Source organism: Notamacropus eugenii, chromosome 3, assembly GCF_028372415.1.
Source record: "Notamacropus eugenii isolate mMacEug1 chromosome 3, mMacEug1.pri_v2, whole genome shotgun sequence".
Classification (NCBI taxonomy): domain Eukaryota; kingdom Metazoa; phylum Chordata; class Mammalia; order Diprotodontia; family Macropodidae; genus Notamacropus; species Notamacropus eugenii.
The window spans coordinates 11150035-11172893 of NC_092874.1; the positions used below are offsets into that span (position 1 = coordinate 11150035).

The 22859-nt window shown below is 41.4% G+C and overlaps 1 protein-coding gene across 21 annotated transcripts in view; it reads left to right on the forward strand.

The window, feature by feature from the left end:
• HDAC9 (histone deacetylase 9) overlaps nt 1-22859 on the forward strand; it is an 885788-nt gene that overhangs the window by 457995 nt on the left and 404934 nt on the right. For 17 of the 21 annotated variants that reach the window (XM_072650844.1, XM_072650846.1, XM_072650845.1 and 14 more), the window contains 2 exons: nt 11215-11346; nt 18666-18784. In XM_072650844.1, the coding sequence (XP_072506945.1) occupies nt 11215-11346; nt 18666-18784 (251 nt within the window). The remainder of the gene's footprint in view (nt 1-11214; nt 11347-18665; nt 18785-22859) is intronic. The other 4 variants (XM_072650855.1, XM_072650859.1, XM_072650860.1 and 1 more) reach the window with 1 other exon arrangement.

The window sequence follows — 22859 nt, forward strand, 5'->3', positions numbered from 1 at the left end:
TTACACTTTTGATGGTCTATAATTGGGCACATGAAGTTTTAGTTATCATTCTTCACTCATCCTTCTGCTTATACAACAACTAGTTAAATGCTTTTAAAAGCAAAATGAATATGTTTATCTCTCTCCTGTCTTCAGATAATTGCTGACCATTTTTCTTCTGGATTGTGGAAAAGATTATTCACTAGACCTTAGGGTGATTCATATTATCATGACCAAATAGAACAGCCAGCCTGGAAACACCCTTTGATTCTATCAATTCTTTGCCGATATAAAATTCTGCAAAATTGGTCTTACTTTTCTGTCATCCTATATAAAACTCTGCCTAAGGAACAGTGATACTCAATGTGTCTGAAAGGCACAAACTGGAAGCAGAAGATGATAACAGCTGATTGTTGGCCTTCATTCTCAAGGAGGACCAAATGACAAAATCACAGGACTGGCCGTTTGTGTTGTACTTAAAGTTTACAAAGCACTTTTCCCCAAGAACTCAGTGGGGGAGGGGTGATAGAAGATACAAGCATTATTTTATCCTCGTTTTATGGAGAAGGAACTAAAGCTTAGAGATTTGAAATGACTTCTCTATATTCACCCAAGCAGCTCATAGGTGTTTGAGCTAGGTTTCAAATCCACATCTTCCGATTTCAAGTCGGTCATGACACGCTGCCTCGGAGGACACTGAGTCCAGCTTGTAGCTGTCATGCCATCCTTTCTGCTTTGAGAAGAAGTGGGCATGCACTCTTCTGGCCTTGGCAGAAGGGCTTCTAGTGCCAGGGTCCCACTGCCTCTTTAGGCAGCCCCTGCCCCCTTTGCTGGACAGCTCTCATCGAGGGATGGTTTTCCTCCATCCAGCCCATATTTGCTCTTTCCGAGCTCTGCTCTTTCTGCTTCTGGTTTGGTCTGGAGAGGCCAAGTAGGGCTCTTTGGACTTCTTTTCCCCATGACAGTCCTTCAAATGCTTGGCATGACAGTTATGTCTTCTTTTCTTTAGCCTAACATTTCCTACTTCCTTCAGCTTTCACAGTTTCCTCATCAGAACCTCCAAATAGAATAAATTGGTTTAAAAACATCATGAATTTTGGAGCCTGTGTGGAAAACCTATTCAGATTCAGTGCTGATAAGAACATTGATTTGTCAGTACCTCGTTAAGATCCAATAAGTGTTACAGGGAGTTTCAGAAGCAATAATGTTAGCATTTATTTCAGACATTAAGATTTGCAAAGTAGTTTACACGGTGATTTTTATCTAATTCAATCCTTCCACAGACCCTGTGAGGTAGATGTTCTGATCATACACAGTTTGCAGATTAGGCAGTTGAGACTATGTGAGTTTTTTGCCATCACGTCAGTGTGTGGCAGGATTCAGACTCAGATTCTCCAGGGTCCAAGGCCCAAGTTTCCTCCTCTGCCCCACTTAGCATGGATCACGGAAGAACAGTTTGAGACTTTGCCAGTCATGTTGTCATTGGAAGCTGATCCCCAAGGTTCTGGCAGCAGGAGAGAGGCACCACCCTGAGTGTATTAACTGCTAGAGATGCAAAGCAAGTTGGAATTGTGCCTTAATTCTAAGCCTCCTAAAGAAAAGAAAGCAGGATTTTGATGGTTTCTTTCAGTGTCTTCCTGCTTCGTAATGACCTCCATCCTTCCTGTTCAATGGCTCAACAAGAGGGTAGAGTCCCTTGTCTTTTTTGCTAATTAAATTGTAAGGAACAGAAATGATCTGCCTGAACATAAAGACAACATGTGAGGGGAATGTGTTTTAATCGGGTCCGTGTTGGTGGAGTAAAAATGTGGCAAATTAGAGCTTCAAACAGGTGTTTTCTCTAATTTTAACTTGAGACCTTTTGTTTAAAAAAAGAAAAATGGGCGTGAGTGCAGCACTTCTTGTGAGTAAAGACTTTTTACGTTGAGTGCATTCTGAAGACAAGTAAAGTGGACCCTTTGCTTCTTTCTGAAATCCTGCTCTCTTTCCATTGTTTCTGGGTTCTAGTAGTTAGAATATTAAATATTTTCCAACAGCATCTAGGGTTAGAGCTAAGAAGGGTTTGGGTCCTCTGGGTCAGTCTCTTCATTTCCTAAATGAGGAAGTTGAACCTTAGTGAGGGATAGTGAAGTAACCTTCACAAAGAATCAATATCAGGATTGGATTTCAAATCCAAGTCATCTGATTCCAAATCCAGTCTTTTACTCTCGTACTAACATGGCGTGTGTAGTTAAAAGGGTCCTATGAGGAGCCACTTTTGTAATAGATGAAGCTTTGGTTTAGTTTCAGGAAGACCTGAGTCCAAACTACATCTCAGAGACTTAATAGTTGTGTGCCTTTGAGTGAGTCACTTTAATGCTGTCTATCTCAGTTTCCTCATCTGTAAAATGGAGATAACAGCAACTACCTCGTAGCTTTGGTGTGAGAATCAATTGAGATGCCATATGGAAAAAGGGAAGGGTGTAAGCATTTATTAAGAACCTTTATTTGTCAGGCACTGGGTTAGACACTTTACAAATATTTCCTTTTATATGTAAAATTGTTTGCAAATCTTAATGATCTATAGGCATTATTATTTTTGCAAATTGGAATGGCTTGCCATTTCCCTTTCCAACTAATTTTATGGATTAGGGAACTGAGGCAAATTGGGTTAAGTGACTTAGTCAGGCTCACATATAACTAGTAAGTAATACCTGAGGTCACTGGAACTCAGGTCCTCCTGGACTTCAGGGTCAGTAGTCTATCCACTGTGCCACCAAGTTACCCCTATTTTAAGGCACAGGTAAAAAAAAAAAACATATTTCTGTCAATGGAAAAAAGCTGAATGACTGAAAAGCTGCATAGAATCTAATTGGCTCCTTTATAGTTTTAAGAATAAGGGAAACAGTGTGGTTGAGTTGATAGAGGAGAGTCCAAATCTAACTTCTGCCACCCTGCCCCAATGACCCTGTGCTTGCAGTGCCCCTGAACATGACTCAAGGAGTGGATGTTGGTGGGAAGGTGCTGTCCTACATTGGGCTAGGAAATATCCTTGCCCAGAGCTCCCTCCAGAAATAGTCTCATATCTGTTCAAGTCAGAAAGGGGACCCTGAATACAGATCACTTATATTTTTGGTATTTGTCTTTGTTTGACTAAATCCAACTTTTTGTCTTTATGAAATGAAAAAACGCAGCAGATGCTTAAAGAGGTTAGCATGCACAGGACATTCGTTCTGAGCTGTGCCTGTGCTGAGAAGGAAACTTAACTTTACCAGGGGCCAGAAAGTATAGGACCAATTCTAATTCCTGTTTCATCAGTAAGACCTCCTGGAATAAAGTCCAACTTCAGGAGGGAATCTGATACTCCTTAGAAAACAGAGGAACCAGAATTTGCTCCCTGCTGTCTGCTTCTGTCTCCCTTTCTCCACTTCTGCTTTCTTTAGGTGGAGTTGTTAATTTCACTGGTGTAGAGGATTCTCAGTGTATAATCTCCCTCCACCAATGTGGATCAACAATTCCTGTGTAGTTTATTACTCAGTTCAATTGAACAAGCCTTTAATAAATGCCTACTGTGTGTCAAGACTATACTCAGGACCGGGGAGATAAGGACAGAAAATGAATAGCCCCTGTCCTCAAGGAACTTACTTTGATCAGGAGGCCAACAGAATGTACAATTCTTAGAACATCCAAAATATCACCCAATGAATCTGTACTGATTTTGAGAAAGGAGAGGAAGGGGGTCATCTAGAAGTGAGAAGAGTAGAAAACACATCTTAGATGCAGTGATGTTTGGATAAACCTTGAAGGGAGGTTTTAAGGGTCAGTCTGTATCAAAGGAAAAATTGAAGGTCATATATACAGGACTTGACAAAGGCCACTTTGGTCAGAGCATAATCCATGAATGGGAATCATGTGTTGTCATCATGGCAAGATGGATTAGAGCCAGTATATGAAGCCCTTAGAGGTCAAATCCAGAGGATTGTTTTTGATCTTGGAGATGCAAGCAACCCACTAACTCTAACTGAATAGGGAGGTGACATATTCAGATCTGTGCTTTAGAATGTCTCTTTGACATCTCTGCCTAGAAGGAATTGGAGAGGAAAGTGATCCAAGGCAGGGAGACCAATTTGGAATTTTTGAAATAGTCCAGGCCAGAAGGGGAGAATAAAGACCTGAACTACCATGGGTATAGTGGGAGTAGACATTAGGGGACAGATTGGAGAGCCAAAGGAGGTTAGAATGACAAGTCTTGTCAGCTGGTTGAATGTGAGGGATGGGTGACAATTCGCATGGTCAAGGGCCACTCTTAGGATCAAACCCTGGGCCACTAGAGGCATGGTGGTTTCCCAGAGTCCTGGGAGCTGTCCAAGGTTACACAGCCAATGTATGCCCTCGGCTCTGAGGTGAGCTTTTGATCCATTAGACTCCATTTCAACTTTTGTCATCTTTGCCAGATATTAAGCATGGGATGTTTCATATACAAAAGGGTCCAGTGCCCATATAGCTGTCTTTTAAGAAGCCCATGTTAATTTACTTTGGAGGCAAAAAACCCAAACCAAACCCAAAAAGCTCTGGTATCTGTCTATCTGTCTGTTTGCAACATGAAGAGAATTCTTTTCTGTCATGTATTGTTCTAAAAGGACAAAACAATTAAAAGTCACTTAGAAGGAAAAAGCATCAAATTTAAATTTAAAACCATGAAAAATTGATTGTAATTATTTCATTGTTTTAATCGTGTTTCTATCCCAATTTGCATTGTTCAGCTTATTACAGTGCACTTTGGCATGAAAATCTAAATATTCACATACAGCTTTGTAGCTCACAAATTTCACCAGTGTATTTTCTCGGAATTGGAGCAGATGATCACACCAGGTCTGCCAAAGTATCAAGGAGAATTCCAAAGTTATCCACTGCTTCCAGTGGCTCTGTCCAACTGGTCTCAATTTAATGGCACCTTCACTTAACCAGCAGAGAGTTTTCATTGGATATATATATATATATATATATATATATATATACACATACACACATACACACACACACACACACGTATTCACATGTATTTGTGAAGCCATCAGTGAGTTGACAAGTATGTGACTGGCACTGTGTTAGGAAGTGAGGTTGGCAGAACAGACCCTTCGCTTAAAGAGCTGACATTTTATTGATGTACACATAGTAACATATACCTAATATATACTATATAATGAGAAAATCATTTGTAGTGGATAGAGAAGGGCCATCTGGGAGATCAGGAAGTGCCTCATGTAGAACATAGTCCTTGAGCTGAGCTTTAAAGGAAACCAGGACTTCCAAGAGGTGGAGTTGAGAAAGGCAAGAATTAAAGGCATGGGGGTGATATCCTAGATAGACTCTGGAGAGATACCAAGTTAGGAGAATGTAGTAACTGGGCCAGACACTGAAAGGGCTCAGGAAATTCAAGAACAAAAATAAAAGTTTCTACCATCCAGGAATGGTCTGACTGGTTCTTAAGAGGACCCCCAATAGAAGGGAGAAGTTAGATTTCTTTTGGAAGGACAGTATCATTTGTAGAATGATGTGCTCCAAAGTCTGGCCCTCCCGATGCTCTCACTGGTCATTCCTTCCACCAAAATGACCTTGCATTTAATTTACAACGATTTATTACTGAATTATATAAATGTATGTTGTCTGCCTTCACAGAATAAAAGTTCCTTGAGTGTAGGGATTGGGATGCTCAACAAATTCTTGTTTTAGTGCTCATTGGTTGCTCAGCAAAGCTATTTTTCGATCTGATATAGAAGGTGGCACCGGACCTGAGCTTTGAAGGCAGCTTGGGAGTGTTTCTTATTTCATCATCAGTACAGAATCATCCATTTTTCAGAACATGATACTACTAACTGAATAGTGGTTGCGGGAACCAGCATGCTTCATGAAAAGGAATCCTTTTTCTCTAATACTTGGCCATCAATCTCATTGGGAGGGGGTGTCAGTATATCAGTAATGTTGTTACTAAACCCTGATGACTCAGGCATCCTACTTTCTGTACAAGATGAAATTCATCAATAACTCAACAAAGAGGGGCCTGTCGGGGATCTCGCCTGAGCTGCCATTAATATTCTGTTTAAAAACAAAACAGACAAAAACCCTCTATGCTCTCATCCTTGGAGTGGGGAGTGAGCAAAGAAGGGATTCCTGCTCTGTGAATGGTGACAATGAAGTGATTAGGCACTTAGATAACTTCCTCAAAAAAAAGGTAACGAAAATACAAACTTGTGAGGACTGTGTTGTGTTTATTTTCAGTCTCCAGAGTTTAACACAGTTCTTAGCACCCATAATGACTTCTTTAATGCTGGTTGACTGATTGCTGTGTAATCACCTTTGAACATTACAACAATCTTGTAGTTTTGGGTACCACATCTACAGACCTGGGACTGGTGAGAAATTCTAGGAAGGCAGATTTTGGGATGATGTCAGGAAGGTCTTTTCAGTAATTCAAGCTTGATCCACCATGGTAACAGGTAAATGCTAAAACAGTGAGCTCCTTAGGAAGAGAGATCTTTGAGTGGAGGTTGGATAACCATTTGGGAGAAATATTCCAGAAGCGATTCATCTTCTGTGTAGGAGCTGGGCCAGATAACTTTAGAGAGTAAATCCAAGGTCCTTTCTGATTCTAGCATTAATGCAAAACCATTTGCAAATAGCTTTTGGACCATCAACATGGAAACTTTTTGTTGAGACTTTCTGTATTAATTAAACATTTATTTAAAGTGTGAAAGTTTAGGAATTAGATTCACTGTCCCTCAATTTGGATGGATTGCCTTACTGGCAGCAAATGACCTGGGATTCTGCCTTCTGGGCCCCTATCTCTTGAATGACTACCTGTCACTTGCCCCATATTTTATCTGACAGCTCTATGTTCACATAAATAATTCAGTGTGAGAATGTTTTCAGGTGCCTGCATCTCCTCCAGAGCAGGCTGGAAAGCCATTTTCAGAAGGTTTTATTATTCAGTGACTGACTCAGTATTTCACATTCCTGGTTTTGTAAGATAGAAAAAAAACACCCCTAAAGATTTCTTTTTCATTTCAAAATTGGCTGTTTTCATCTAAATAACGATAAGCCATCTTTTCTGCAAGGTTATCTCAGTGGGCACACGGATTTCAGATGTACACACATACACATGTGCACATGGCTGCCTTCTGCGGATGTGATTGATTGAAATGCAGAATGTGATGGTCTGGGGATAAAAATAGGAAAGCAATCAGTGAGGCTGGGCTTGAAATGCACTGAGGCACCAGCAGAGCTTCTCTGATTCTCTCCGTCTCTCTGTCTTCTCTCTCTCTCTCTGTCTCTCTGTCTCTTCCCCATTCCCACCTCCCTCCTCTCTCTCACTTCCTCTTGCTACCTTTTCTCTCCCTTCTCCCTCTCTCTCTTTCTAGGCTAGGAGATTTACATCCCATTAGTAAGTCACTGAAATGGAAGTCTTGTGCCACTGGGGAACATGGGAGAATTAAAAATAGAATTAACCCTTTCTACAAAAGGAGGTGGTTCAGGAGGGGAATTGGCAGTGTGCCCAATGAGTGGAACATATTGGGATTTGGTAGGACGTGTTCCTGGAAAGTTTCTGAACCTTTGAATGCGTGAAATGGTGGCTCTTCCTCATTCCCAAATGCACATACAGCTTAGTACCATGGCGATGTGCTGCAATCAGGCCCCAAACCAAGCTCAAAGGAAGAAGCCAAAGTCATTGCCCAGGAATCCTGGGGCCGTTTAGATGTATATGTATGTATGCCTTTATTGTGTGTTTATGTATAGGTCTCTATACCTATATTCATACATACATACTTATTAGGTCTCTGCATCTGGAGATAGACAAGGTAGTGGACTGGAGGGTGACATTATCAGAAGCGAAATTAGCACAATGGAATCGGGGCTGAAATCTTAAAGTGCTTGTCTTTCTGTGCAATGCTGTGGTGTTTGAGGTAATGTACAGAACACAGAGGTTTAGATGTTAGTGAATTTGCATATTTTATACGTATTATGGGAAAGGTAGGGAAATTCACTTAAATAACTTCCTTTATTTGGTTGAGTGGGACTAATTTGCCGTGTCAATACTTCTGCACTGAAATGGGTGGGAAAAGGAACACGGGACCCAGAATTTTATGACTGGGCAAATTACATGACTTGTCAGTGTCTCAGTTTCCACAGCTGTCAAATAATTTTCAGAAATATTTATATATTGTTTTCAAGTGTCAGATGCTTTACATGTATCATCTTGTTTAATTGAGATGAAACAGAGTTTGCTCAAAGGATCACCAAGAATCCTTCCATATTTAAAAGGCCATGAAACTATGATGCTCTATTTAATCTTATGCTTAAAAAACAAGCTCCTTGGAATTGGACAAGCTCATTGGAATTTTCAAAATGGCAAATTCTCATGGCCTTCTGACTCCTTGCTTAGCATTATACTTTGGATTTTTTTTATCAACTCCATGTGCAGAACGCCTGGAATTTTTCATTGCGGTGAAAGAGAAAACTAGTCCCAGCTGTCACCCTCAGTATGACTCTTTAAGGTTGACAAAGCTCTTTACATCCATTATCTCACTTGATTGTAATAAACCTAGTTTTTCACAAAATTTCCATGAAGTTGTGATTGCCTGTTGACAAAGTGCCATCCAGACCTGGGAGGGAAGCTTTATTGAGATGAGGAAACAGGATAACAACAATTAATCAATTAAGGGACATTTTCAGTCCCAGGTGGGTTTGAATTGAATCTAGATTTTCCTCACCCCAAGACTAACCGTCTTCCTAGAATGCCATGCACAAAGTCATTGAACTCTCCTAGCTTTCCCATAGCATTTTTTCTAGGGCATTTTCCCTTCTCTACCCTTTTGGTTGTTCTTGGTTTATCGGTTTTGAACAGAAACAGGCATGCCTGTGGAGTCTTTATTTCTGAACCAAACTTAAGGGAAAGTCCAATTCTACTCCGGTCCCAGGACCACTGTTTTTTTCTTCCCTGGAATGTGGAAGATACTTCTATATCTGACACAAAGGGTCCTTTCCACACCTTCAGGAGATTTCCTTCACTAACTACATAGAAATCTGGTTCCAAAGGAAAAGCCACTTGACAAATACAGGATGAAGAAAGTTTTGCTTGGCAAGAAATAGTTCCTGTGAAAAGGGTCGGGAAGGGGGAGGATGGTTCCTAGAAAACCACCAGACCAGTATTTCTTGACAGTGTAACATAAAAAAGCCAAGAAAGGTAAGGTGAATTCTAGGTCCCATTGAGGAGAGTAGAGTGTTTCAATAAGGGAGGTGGCAGTACTGAAATAGGCAGCTTGCCTCAGTGGAATACATGTAGCATGTGGTGTTCAATTGTCAGTGCCCCATTTTAAGAACAACATGGGGCAAAGGAAAGCATGTCCAGAAGAGGATGGTGAAATGACTAGGGGGACGGGGATCAGTTACTGGGGATCTGTAGTTTGGAGAAAATTCAGGGGAGTTCTGAGGAAGGAATCAGTATTCCTGGTTGGGGACTTAGGAAGATTTCATGGAAGAGATTTGGCATTGACCAAGGGTCTTGAGGGACAGTTGCATTCTGTTGGATGACTTCCAGTTCCTAGGTCTATAGTCGTTGGTCCTTAGATCTTTAGAACAAACAAACAGAAGACCCAGATCTTGTCTAGCCATGTTCTAAGTCATTCCCTAGACTACAGGTCAAAACTGCTGTCCTTGAAGGGATCTGGATGCTAATTCAGTTGATATTCCCTGACTGGGCTGCTAAGTGGTACAGCTGACAAAGTACCTGCCTTGGAATCAGTAAGATGCTTTGTGAGTTCAAATCTGGCCTCAGACACTTATGAGCTGCATGGCTCAGTTTTTCAGGCACTTTTCTTCTTCCAACAGTCCCTGTGAGGTAGGTGTTATCATCATTCCTATTTTATATATGAAGAAAGGGAAATTGAAAGAGCCTAGCTGCCTTTCCCAAGGTTCCCCACCCTGCATCAGAGGGAGGATTTGAATTTGTGTCTTTCTGATTCTAAGTCTCGAACTCTGTGTGCCCAGACATTGCCTTGCTCTTGCAAGTTAAACCTCTAGATACTTCTAAGATGTCCCTCACACCCAGAAAGAAAATTGCAGCCTGTGTGTTCGAGGAGTTGTTGTGATCTCCACGTGACATCCAGCCCCTTCTGAGGGTCAACTGATGTACAAAAATAGCCATTTGGCAATAGGCCTTTTTTAATGGGGACTGTTATGTGAGCAGAGTTCCACCTCCACCTACCACCCCCCCCATCCCTTCCAAAGGGCTTAGACTTGGAACTGTTAACTTCACAAACCTCTAGTGAATAGAGTCTCCCATAAATCCTCTTCCATACGAGATGTCTGCTTCTGCCTATGCAGGCGTCTTCCTAGTTCCATGGGTCAGACAGAAGGCTTTAAAATCACATAGACCTCCAATCTGGATTTCACCTTTGAGAAAATTAAGAGCAAGGGACAATGTCATGCCATAAATCTTGTCAGATGATTCCGTCACTTCAGTGATTAACCTACCCATTAGTAACCCCAGGATCCGCTGGTAGATAACCCAAGGGGAAAACATAGACACACACAGCGTTAGAGAGTGTGGGTCTCAGTTTAAGCCCTCCCTCTTCTTCTGTGTGAATACATGTTCATATGCATGTGTCTGCATGTGGTTTTCTGTGCCTTTATTTGTCTATACGTCTATGCTTTATATGAGATAACATATACATGGGCATGTGCATATGTAGATCATTCCATGTGCATATGTATGTTGCATGTATGTATTATGCATGCAAACATGGAGCTCTCCTGTGACTTTGTTGCTGTAGAGAATTCCCAGACCAGCTCTTTTTCTGCATCCTATGCAGGAGGTGATGCATAGATACACAGGTATAGAAATACATATAGACATACTATAAACATATGTGTCTTCTGCTCATATATCTGTATGCATCAGGGTATCCATAATCCTTTTTTTTCAGATTTTGCAGTTGGGTCAAGAAATGAGGACCTAGTAACAGATATTGTAATTATCATCATCATCATCACTGTTATTTTAGAAAGAAACAAAAGTTCCTGTACTGACCTATTTGACTCTGAATGCCTGTTAAGTCACTGTCTTAGCGCTTTGGGTCCAGCACGTAAAGATGAAGTTAAGAGTAGACAATGAAGGAACTGATGAGCCTTTGAAAAATTAAAGCCGTTGGAGCTCTATTTGAAAATTTTTTATCCATTCTTTTTTGTCTCAATCCCCAGCCTCAGAGCCCAACTTGAAGGTGCGATCCCGATTAAAACAGAAAGTGACAGAGAGGAGAAGCAGTCCCTTACTCAGGCGGAAGGATGGAAATGTTGTCACTTCATTCAAGAAGCGAGTGTTTGAGGTGACAGGTAATTGAGGCCGGGGCAGACTTACCCTCAGAGGCAGAAGTGTGCCTGCTGCTTCTAGCATCGGAAAGTTGTCTTAAGGGGCGTCATCATTTCTGAGAAAAGCCTGTAATGAAAATGCACTAAAGTTGGGTGTTTTCACCGAGGTGAAACAGGAAATGAATGACTGGATGAACTCTGTGTTGGTCGGGTCTAAGTCAGGCAGGCCAAAACTCATCTTAATCTCTGCAGTCAAGCAATGAAATTTGGGAATTCCAGTCAACTTTTTAAAAATGATATTGGGCTGTGGAGGAGCATAAGAAAGTCTAGAAAACTCCTCTTTCTCCTTCCCCTCCACCCTCTGTTCTCATCTCTCCCCACTGTACTTGAGTGTTCATCTGGGAAATGAGTCTCTCAGTGGAGGATCTAATCTTGGTTTATTCCATGCATTGACTCAATTCCTTAATGGCTTTCTGTATTTAATAAGGAATTGGGGTGAGGGAAAGGATAGGGCAGTTTGTCAACTTTCACAGAGGGGAAAAAAATTTACCATTTCCCCCAGTCTCAGATGGATTTATTCTCACTGATTTGGCCTTTTTTTCCCTTCCTGGCTTAGGGGGAACCAGGTAGGGAAAACAGCCTGATATCTTCCAGAGCCCCTCCTGCATGGTCAGATCTAGTCTGAAATCAGAGAACATCTAGGCATTCATGGGGAAAGGTGGTTGGACAACACAAGAAGTGGGGAGCCCTTAGTGTTCCTGGAGCTATGATGACCCAAGGAGGTTCCATTTGGGTCAAATCCTAACTTACTTTGAAATACTCAATCTCACCTTCACTTGTTGCTTGTCTCTTTTGTTCTGTGTTGGGCCCATCTCCTTTGCTTTATGAGTACTGAATCTTGCTTATTTCTTCAGCTTTGGGAGGCTGGTCTTCATCACTCTTATAAGGCCACTTGATTCTCCAAGTCAAGACTTGTGTCATTGACCCCATTGACTTTCTGGAGAAGCCCATGACCTTTTCTCAGATGGACATTTTTAAATGTGTAAAATAGCACACATATGATTACCACGGAAGCCAGTTAGATTGAAATAGAGTTTTCAGAATTTAAGAAAAGAACAAAACAAAACAAATTCATGGACCCCCAGTTAAGAGCTCCTGCTCTAACATGACCATTGCTGTGGTGGACACCTGATCTAATTGTAGAGAGGACATAGTGAGGTATGTCTTGAGGTAAAGCCATTGAGGAAAAAAGGTCAAAGGAAAAGAATTCTGGGATCATAGTGTAATGGCCATCTTGTCAAACCCCTCAGTTTACCAATGAGAAAATGAAGTTTCAGTGAGGTTAAGAGACTCTCCCAGCATCTCACAGTGGCAGAGAATTTTTAAAAATGGAATTTTGTTTTGATGAGAGTGAAACATCTATTCCAGATTCATGGGACAGGTTGAGGGTTCTAAATTAGTGACCTTTCTGAATGAGGGGGCATTTTAGATGAAGCTCAACTGTGTCACTTGTGAGCATGTGCCAGACTAGCTTTACTTGGCTTGCTCTGGACCTTGTAGACATCCTTAGTGCGGCCTTCAGGAATGAAAAAGAATGCTCTGAAATCCATGTTCCAACTGTTTATACAAAGGGTGGTTTAAAGATTTTTCTAAAATTGGGTTTTCTTCTCAAACATTCTGTAAAGTAGGGTCACCATCCCTGTGGAACCACTATGCCCCTCACTTTGTTGAGCAGACTTCTTGCAATGATAAAACCAGGGTAGAATGTAGGCTAGCCCCCACTGAGTTATCTTTGGAGTGGATCTAGAAAACGCTAAATTTATGGGGGTCAGACTAAAATGGGGTCTGCTACAATGACTCTCAAATGTTAGAGCTAGGCAGGCCCTCAGGATCATAAAAATTGACATCTAGGGATGGAAGTCACCTTAGTGGCCATCTTGTCCACCCTCTCATTTTACAAATGAGGAGCTGAGACCCAGGGCAGTTACAGGACTTGCTTGAGTTCCTGTAGGAAGTGGCAGAGCTCGAACTCAAACCCACTTTCCCTGACTCTAAAACTCAGTCTTTCCATCCAGTCTAAAATTTCCCCATCTTAATCTGAGACCTTCATTTCAGATTCCCATGGTGTTGTAAGGTTAGCGCCATCATGGGGCCACCAAGACCCTTATGAGAGGGCACAGTGTTGGGAAACAATTTCCAATGAGTATGCAAAAACTTCTACCATGCCTCCTGGACTGAATTTCCTGTTTCTTGAGTTTGCATTTGTAACATAATTGCTTTGTGAGGTTGTTAGATATTATTGTAGAGAGGGTTCTCTACTGTGACATGGGAAGACCTGAATTCAAATGTTGACTGAGATACTTACTAGTGGTCTGCATGACCCTGAGTAAGCCACTTAACCTCTCTCAACTTCCTTTACCTCATCTGTAAAATGGGAGTGATAATAACCATTGGTTATTATAGGTCTCAAGTGAGATGGAATCTGTAAAGTTCTTTGCAAGCCTTGAAGCATTATTTAAATTCTAGCAGATCTTCTGTTGAGGCGACATGAACTTTACTTTCTATACACCTCACATTTATTGGTATATATTACCTTCTGTTAAGGGGACATTGAACTATCTACATTGTGAGCCAGGATGCTGAGATTGTGCTTCTAAAATGAGACCTTGTTGAAAGTTAAGAAAAATTAATTCATTTGGTATATACTGAAAAATAATTGCACAAACTCATGCCCTTATTTGGGGGAAATGTTTGCTAAAGTTGTTAAAAATACATAAACAATTTTCTACTGCATGGTAAAGAGGGCCTGGAGAGTTTAGGATGCCAAAGAAACAGGAAAGTGGCCAGCTGCCCGTGGCAAGGTTCTACCTGAGTGTGCAATGGGCATCTCCCATCCAACATGTCAGAAAGAAATTCATTGTCTTTCCTCCCAAATCCAGCCCTCCTCTAAACTCCCCTATTCATCTCGGTGGCATCACCTTTTCATCTTATCCTGTACTTAGCCAGCACTAAAATATCATGGGAATTTCCATATACAAAATATATGATTAAGAGGCTTTGAATATGAAATTGAGAATCTCTCTTCATTTAAGCTTCCTTTTTAAAACCAGATCTGCACACATACATACACGTGTGTGTGTGTGTGTGTGTGTGTGGTGTGTGTGTGTGATGCTAGCCATTAGGCTCCAGGGTGGGGAGGAAAGGAGGGAAAAAGGAGAAAAAAGAGAAATTTACTTGGTAACTTTATTATGTATTTCAAAGGAATAGCAAGTTGTGCATAATAAATTTTCAGTTTCATGCACAATCATATTTTTATTATACTGTGTTATGGAAATGCTTATTTTATTCCATAAATTAAAAATACAATATTTTTTTTAAAAAAGCATGCATGAATTCATCACATTATGTTAGAAGCTTTAGTACTTTAGAAGCAGCCCTGCTTTTTTCCTTTCAGAACTTCCTCCTTCCTCACTGCATTAGTATTTTGTGCGTGTGTGCATGTACGCATACTCATATATTAGTGGTCCTCCTCCTTCTCCTTCATCACCATTGCTATGTCCTTCTCTTCCCCCAAATTAAGATTTAAAAATACATTGTAAAAAACAAGCATATTCAGGTAGGATGAATCCCTGCACGATCTCTTTCTTCACCTTGAGAGCCTCCCTTCCCAGGAAGGAGAGGGGGGGGAGCATGTTCCAGGGTACCATCATTCCTTCTTCACTCATGTTTATGACTTTGGAATTATCCTTGGCCCTTTCCTCTCCCTCACTCCCCAGGCTCTGGCATTGGCCAATTCTTACTTATTGTATTTGGACAGCATTTTATTTTTTCCTTTATCTCTTCTCCATGTACATGGTTCAGGTTTTCACCACTACTTACTTGAATTATGGCTTTCCAATTGGTCTCTCAGCTTCCAACCATTTCCCTCTCTGATCCATCCTCCTTGGCACATCTGAATGCCTGTTAAAATACAGTTCTAACCTTAACACTCTGCTTACTGCTCTGTATTCTTTGATGGCCCCCTCTTGTCTCTGGTCCCTAGCTAGGGATCTTTTGGAACAAGGGAGGTGAGAGAGGAAGGGAGACTTGAGGCTGAGCTTTGCAGTTACATCTCTATTTCTAAGAGATTTGAGAGGGGATGAGAGGCATCTGGGGTGAAGGGGAAGCTCTGGATTTCCAGATTTGGAGTTAGAAGACCTGAATGTTTATTAAACACCTATTATACACCAGGTACTATGGCAAAAGCAGGGATACATGGGCAAGAAATGAAACAGCCCCACTCCTAAAGAGTTTATACCCCAATAGAGGGGGTTGGGGACCAACCAACAAATACAAACTAAAGGGAGTGGGACAGCAAGTACCTATAAAGTAAAGACAGTATAAATATGAAGTCAGCAAAAGATTGAATGAGGTCGCATGTGTAAGGTGTTTGGAAAGCCTTAAAGTGCTCTCTGAGCACTAGCTATGATAATATAACTAGAATCGGAATGTTGACAATGATATTATTGTTATTTTGGGAATGTTTGTAGACTCCCTTTGGTTTCACCATTAGCTCTTCTTAAGACGTAGCACATCCCAGGTTATGTTTGCTACATGCCTTATTTCCCGGTCTTCATTTCACATAGATTTACCCATCGATGTAAATGTACTAAACTCTATTTTAGGTTTTATTGCTTTGGACCAAAGACTGCTGGGGTATTGACAGAGCCCAGAGCCACTTCTCAGAGATGGGTGATGGGCTTAGTGAGTATTTCAGGGGAGTGCACGGATGTAGAGTTTTGTCTGAGATTGGGGATAAAGACTGAGATTGACAAGGTAGAATAATCTCCTGTGATGATTTTAATCATCTTTTCTCTGGGGAAAAAATATATTGAATCTCTTTTCCCCATTGAATGGAGGGCTTTGATTGCAGAGCCAACAGTTAGAATCTTTGAGAGGGCACAACGGAGCAAAGGATGGAGAGTTGGGCCTAGATTGAGGAAGTCCAGAGATCAAATTCTGTCTTCAGATACTAGTTATGTAACTTTGGGCAAGTCATTTAACCTCCTTTTGCCTCAGTTTCCTCAAGTCATATGAAGGTATTGTACTCAATGACCTTCAAGGCCCCTTCTGGCTCTGATTATGATCCTATAAAGATTTCTGTCAGCCAGAGAGTGAATTGAACTCTTCCACACCCAAGACAACAGAAAATGAGATAAGATGCCAAGTAATAAAAATTGGAGGCTTATCTGTATTGGAATGAGACATGGCATAAAGAGACAAATAAAAATAAGGATTTACGTGTTTTTTTATGGACTAACAAAGTAACAGATGTTGCCTTGGTTTCATAAAAGGAAGAGATAGTATGAAGAATCTTTTTTTACCATTTTATTTCAAAATATTTATTTATGAAAATATTTCACTGTTTTCCTAAAAAATATTTATTAGTCTAGAATTATATAGTGAATAATGATTAGGTTATTGGGATGATCCTCTGGAGAAGGAAATGGCAAACAACTCTGGTATGTTTGCCAAGAAAACTCCGTGGAATGTGATGGGGCACAGGCTCACAAAGAGTGGGATGTAACTGAACGGCCAGACGACAATAGTAGTAACAGTGGGATAGGTCAGTGGGCTGAAGTAGGTTTGTTTGTTTGATTTTTCTTAGGTTGTCTTTCTTTCTTAGGATTGAGGATGAGTTGGAAAAGTCCTTGTGTTAACAGGAATTTTATTACTCCCTTCTGAAGTCTGAGGGCTCCCTTCCTCTTCATTTATGAAGAAGAGAGTGGATCTAATAGTTTATCATCCTCAGCTTTTCCAGACATTTACTGAGCTGCCACAGCTTTCATGGCCCCTTGGCTTCTGATGTCTACCTCATTGTTTTGCCAGAGTCATGGCTTTCTTCTTTTTGGATATGAATGAAAATGAATCGATTTAAAGTCTAAGACCAGGCTAGGGGCACATCATGACTGGTAACTTCTAAAATGACCCAACTAGATTTGAGATATGGTAAAAAAAAAAAAACATCTATACCATTAAAAAAAGTAAGGAGTGGTGAAAGCAGCAGACTGGATGTTGCCAAGATGGCGGCTAGCCTTGGACTCAGGAAGGCCTGGATTCAAGTTCTGTTTCTACCACTTCTTGGCTATGGAGCAATCACACATCCTGGGTCAGTCACCTTGCCTCTCCTAGGCTCTCTTTATTGCCCTGGACAGCTGAGGCTGACCTCCATTGATAGAGGGAGTCTCTGCACTAGGAGGTTCTCATACTGATGGAAATCACAGGTCCAAAACAATTAAATGGCATAGTTGACAAAATGGCTAACAGAAGATACTGGCATTTATTACCCAATCCATTATTTCATTGATGAGTTAAAATTGGTCCATTATGGAAAAGTGGAAGGGGTTGCATTGAATGGCAGTGAGCTTCCGATCATTCCACTAATTCTTAATGTATAGGGGATTATTTTTTAGGTCTGAGTTGAATGAGGCTCTTTCAAAGTGTAATTCTGTTGACTTTACCAGAGAGCAATGGGGTCACCTGAGAGTTCATCTCATAACCTCCAAAGTCCTTCTGATGTTGGTGAGGGTGCCTTTCCTCTGCTCCTGACTCCCTTCTCCCTATTCTCCAATAAGCGTAGTGAATGTTTGACGTTAGGAGGATCTGGAGCCACTGAAAGGCTCTGATGAGCTTGCGAGGCTCTCCTCCTCTGATAAAGATGTCTGTAGAAAAGGCCTTTGCATCTTTGGGGCACCCCTGATGAAGAGTGAGTAGCACAAGCCTTTAGCACGAATCTGCCAGCATAAGCGTAATGGTGGGCCTCAGGGATTGATGAATGTTTTCGTGACCTTTATGAGGGCTCTTTCTCTATCATTTTTATCTCCTACACCAACAGGAGAGAGTAAAGGAAAATAAACATCTCTTCTTTGGTCACATCCAGAGCTCAGTGAGCAGCAATCTTGCCAAGGCCACTTATCTTTTCTTTGATTGCCTTGGGACTCATTTTGGGGTCATCACCTCCAATGGGGAAATGATACGTTGGTGTGGTTGAGAGACAATGTAGTCCAATATAAAAAATGTTGTATAGGGGCCCACAGGGCACTGTGTTCAAATCCTGACTCTACCACTCACCGTCTATGGGACCTGGAGCAATCCACTTAACTTGGGTGGAACTAAATGACATTTGAAGACCCTTCCGACCTTAAAGCTGTGAACCAAAGCCCTTATGAAAATAAGAGTCATCTTCAGAGGCATTATGGCTGACTGGGACCCTAGGCAATGAGTTCAGACAATTGATAGTTTTTGCCTCAATGCAGGCCCATTCTTTGCTCCTCAGTGACTTCAGTCTTCCTTCTGGCTTTCAGAGTCCTCGGTCAGCAGCAGCTCTCCTGGGTCTGGTCCTAGCTCACCCAGCAATGGACCTGCCACCACCATGGCAGAAAGCAGCGAGACGTTGCTTGTACCACCTGCTCCACACCCAGAGGTAAGCTCGCTCTGCAAAGATGAATTAGCTCAAAATCAACATTGTCTCCCCTATCGCCACACCTAACCTGGCAAAGGATTAAATTGAATTAAGCCATCGTTACAGTGTGCCAGATAGGTTCCAGGCATGTGCTAGATGCTGGGAAGCCAGAGACAAAAGCAAAGCAGTGCCATCCTCAAGGAGCTGATATTTCTACTGGCCAATGTGGACGTAGCGAAGTTCATGTGAAACAGTTTCAAGGCAAGCTTTCTAACAACTTGGGAGGAGGGAAATCAGAAGAAGCCTTGGGTAAGGGATGGCATTCAAGTGACAGTTCTAAGGAACCAGAGGTGAATGCTGAGTGCCTTCCATACTCAGGGGATAGTGTGGGCAAAGACAGAGAGACATGAGATAAAACGTCCTCGATGATGACAAGGAGCAAATGAAGTAGAGAATGAAGGCAGCGCCCACAATTGCCTCTGCTGATTGGGAGCCCAGCACCACTGAGCTGAAAGAGGTGGTTTCTATTGACTAGTCTGGTGACTGGATCATCATCTAGTAGTGGCCAGCCTTCTAGTGGTAGCACCAGCTCACGTCTCCAGGAAGCCTTTCCTGATTTTGCTGATCAGCTCCAATTTATTATATTTAATTTTATTTGTTCATAGTGGTTTGCCTTCTAGCCTCTCCATTAGAAGAGCTCCTTGGAGGTAGGGGCTGTCTTTTGCCTTTCTTTGTTTCCTCAGAGCTTAGCCCAGTGCCTGCCCCATAGCAGGAACTTAATAAATGCTTATTGACTGACTAACTGATTCATTTAGGTTTGGCCTTGGATGAGATGACGTTAGGACCCACTGTCATACCTTTGAAGACTCCAGGTTCATCTCTAGGTCTTGCCAAATAAAGCTGTAGAGAGCTGCTTAGTGAAGATTCATATTCTATGTCCAAAGAAAGTATATTCGTCTAGTACTTTGGTTGTTCAGTCATTTCAGTTACGTCTGACTCTTCATGACCCCGTAGCCCTTCACCTCATCACTATGAAGAGAGAGCCTGTGTCATTCCTGTTCTTTAGTACTAAGACTAGCCAAGAAGCTCATGGTTTGTTTATTGTTTGAAAAACTAACATTTCCTTGAAATCCATGAGTCATGTTGAAAGCGAGAACACAGGAAAGAATCATTAGAATTTGTATCATTGATGGGAAATGTGGAATCCATGGAGCAGAATTGTAGGACTGAAAGCGTAAGAGGCAACAGTTAGTGAATGAAATATTGGACAGAGATGGTCTGAAAAATAGCAAACATTGACTAGATGCAGCCTTTCCATTGATAAACAGTCTTTTCCTTGATCTTGGATGGACTGCCATTGAGACTGTGTAGGGGTAATTCCCACATGCTGTTAATGGGACATTTTCAAAGGGAAAGCAAAGTTTTTCATGAACTCATCTAAAAGTTCTTTCCTAAGAGGAAGTGTAGAGTAGTGTATGGACAGGCAGAAACACTTGGCTTCTCCAAGGTATATTGACTGTGTGACTTTAGATAAGTCATAGAATGAGCCCCCCAGGCAACCCTTGAAAAATACAAGTAGCAAAGCAGGGGATTATGTATGTTTATAAAGCCCCCCAAACCACTGGAATCTCATGTCTGGGCTATACACTCCAGTACATTCCTATCTCCAAAAATAATCCTTCAGATTCTTCTTAACATTGGTTTGCTGCTTTTCCTTACAGTTGTATAGTGCGCTAGAAAGAACATTAGACTGAAAATCGAGCCCAAGTTTACCACTAAGTAGTCAAACGATCACATCTCTTGGATTCTTAGATTCCTAATCTACACAATCCAATTCTATCTCTAAATGACAAAGATTTGAATATAGGTAAGTTCTTGTTAGAGATTGGACTTATTTTCCAAAGAGAAAAGAAGGTTGAAGTAGCATCTTTAACATCACAGTGACTGGCCTTTAAACAGGGGGACAGCCCTGCCCCCATCCCCTGTCTCTGATTTGAAAGATGAGGAATGGTGCAGAGGAGGTTAAAGGGCCAGCAGAGATGTTTTACAGGGTTGTAATGGCAGGGGAGGAAGGAAGAAAAACAGCTCTGATTCACCCCAAGAGAGACAAGGTTTCTCTCTCATGCAACCTCTTGTGATTTTAATACAGCTCAGGGCTAATGGCGTCAGGAAGGAGGTCATTAGGTTGTAGCAGAAGGAGCAAAACTCAAAGAGAACGCTAGTGATCTCGGACATAAATTTGAGAAGTGTTCCAAACTGGCCAAAAAAGGGAAAAAATAAAACTTGCCCAAATACCAGAGGCATTAGGTCCTTGCTGTCTTTACCTCATGTGGTGATGGAGTCTCTGGGCCAAGCGGGGCCTTGGAGACATTCTCATCAAAGCCCTTTATCTTAAAGATGAAGAAACTGAGGCCCAGAGGCTTTTCCCTTGCTGTAGTAAGAAGGGTACCAACACTACTGTCTGCAGTGTGAACCATAGTGTGACCTTACCCCTGAACATATTCCTGAAGGTTTGCTGTATCCTCTGAGGTTCACACCAGGACTGGAACAAAGCTGGGGAGGGATTTTACCTTTCTTTTGTGGATGAGAAAACTAGGTATTAGCTCTAATGCCTTCGTCAAGTTTAGCTCATTGCATAGTCAAGACTGGAGCCCAGGTTCCTGAGTCCTGATATAGTTTCCTGTTTGACTATGCCTTGCAACATGTTCGTTTAAATTTCAGTACTTTTGTGACTTAGACTGAAAGATAATAAAGGGAAGCTAGGTGGTGTGATGAATAGTACTCTAGAAATGCAATCAGAAAGACCTGAGTTCAAATCCAGACCTCAGGCACTTATTAGTTGGATGACTCTGGGCAAGTCCTTTAACCTCTATCTGCCTCAGTGTCCTCATCTGGAAAATCAGGATAGTAATACCGTCTGCTTCCCAGAATTGTTGTGAAGATCAAAGAAGGTCTTTATAACATATATTACAAACCTGAAAGTACTATGTGGACATTATTATTGCTGAAGAGCGTTTTCTCATCCAATAAAAGCTGCCTCTTTTGTCATCTTTATACACAGTGGTGATTTTATCCTAACGTTAAAAAATGTGAGAGGCAGACAGGGCTGTAGTCGGATCCTTTCCCTTAAACTCTTGGAGCTCCAGGTATCTCATCTATCATTGTATAGTATGATAATAATAACCATAATAATTCATATTTATAGAGCACATTGGGGCGTCTTAGAAGAGCCAGACTTGGAGTCAGGCTTAGACGCTTGCTATGTGACACTAGATAAGTCACTTAACTTCTCTCTTCTTCGTCTGTAAAATGGGGATAATAATGGCACCTACTTGTCAAGGTTGTGAGAATCCAATTCAATAGTCCGTGTAGCGTCCTTGCAAATTTTCAGCACTGTATAGACGTTAGCTGCTATTATTCTTACTTTTAGTTTCGCAAAGCGTAGTCTTTAGGATACCCTGATATTGATGTGAAACACTGCACCCATTTTGGAGATAAAGAGGTTGAGATTCTGAGAGTTCTGTATCTTACCCATGATCCCTCTCAACCAGATCTCCTGCTTCTTAAGGGTACGTGGCTGTATATTTACTTTACACAGTGCTTACTAAAATTGTGCTTTATAAATATGAAGGTCTTGTACAAATGTGAGTTTTATTGTTAGAATAATTATTCAAATAACCACTGTGGTTGTTATTTACCCCGAGAAATCTGAAGCCCCAAGGGACTCCCCTGAAGTCACTGCAGGACCAGGATTAGCTCCCAGTCTACTAATGCTGAGGTGAATGTTCTTTCTTTAGGTCACATCCTCTGTTTCTCAATTTCATTTTATCTTGGGGCCATTTCACATTTTTCCTAGAGACTGCATTATTTGGAACAGGTCATGCAGGCTCTCAGGAACTTATTTGCTTCTTGTCACAATGATTGATTTTAGTGTGACTCACCCAGGAAGTAGCGTTGATGCGTTATTTATACCTGGGCTCCTATCTTATTTTCAGGTGTGCTTCCATTTTGTATAGTTAAGATTCCCTTGAATGGCATCTCAGTAATCACCAGGGCTCTTGGGAGCCAGTGTATAGTATAGGAAGAGAGGCTTGGA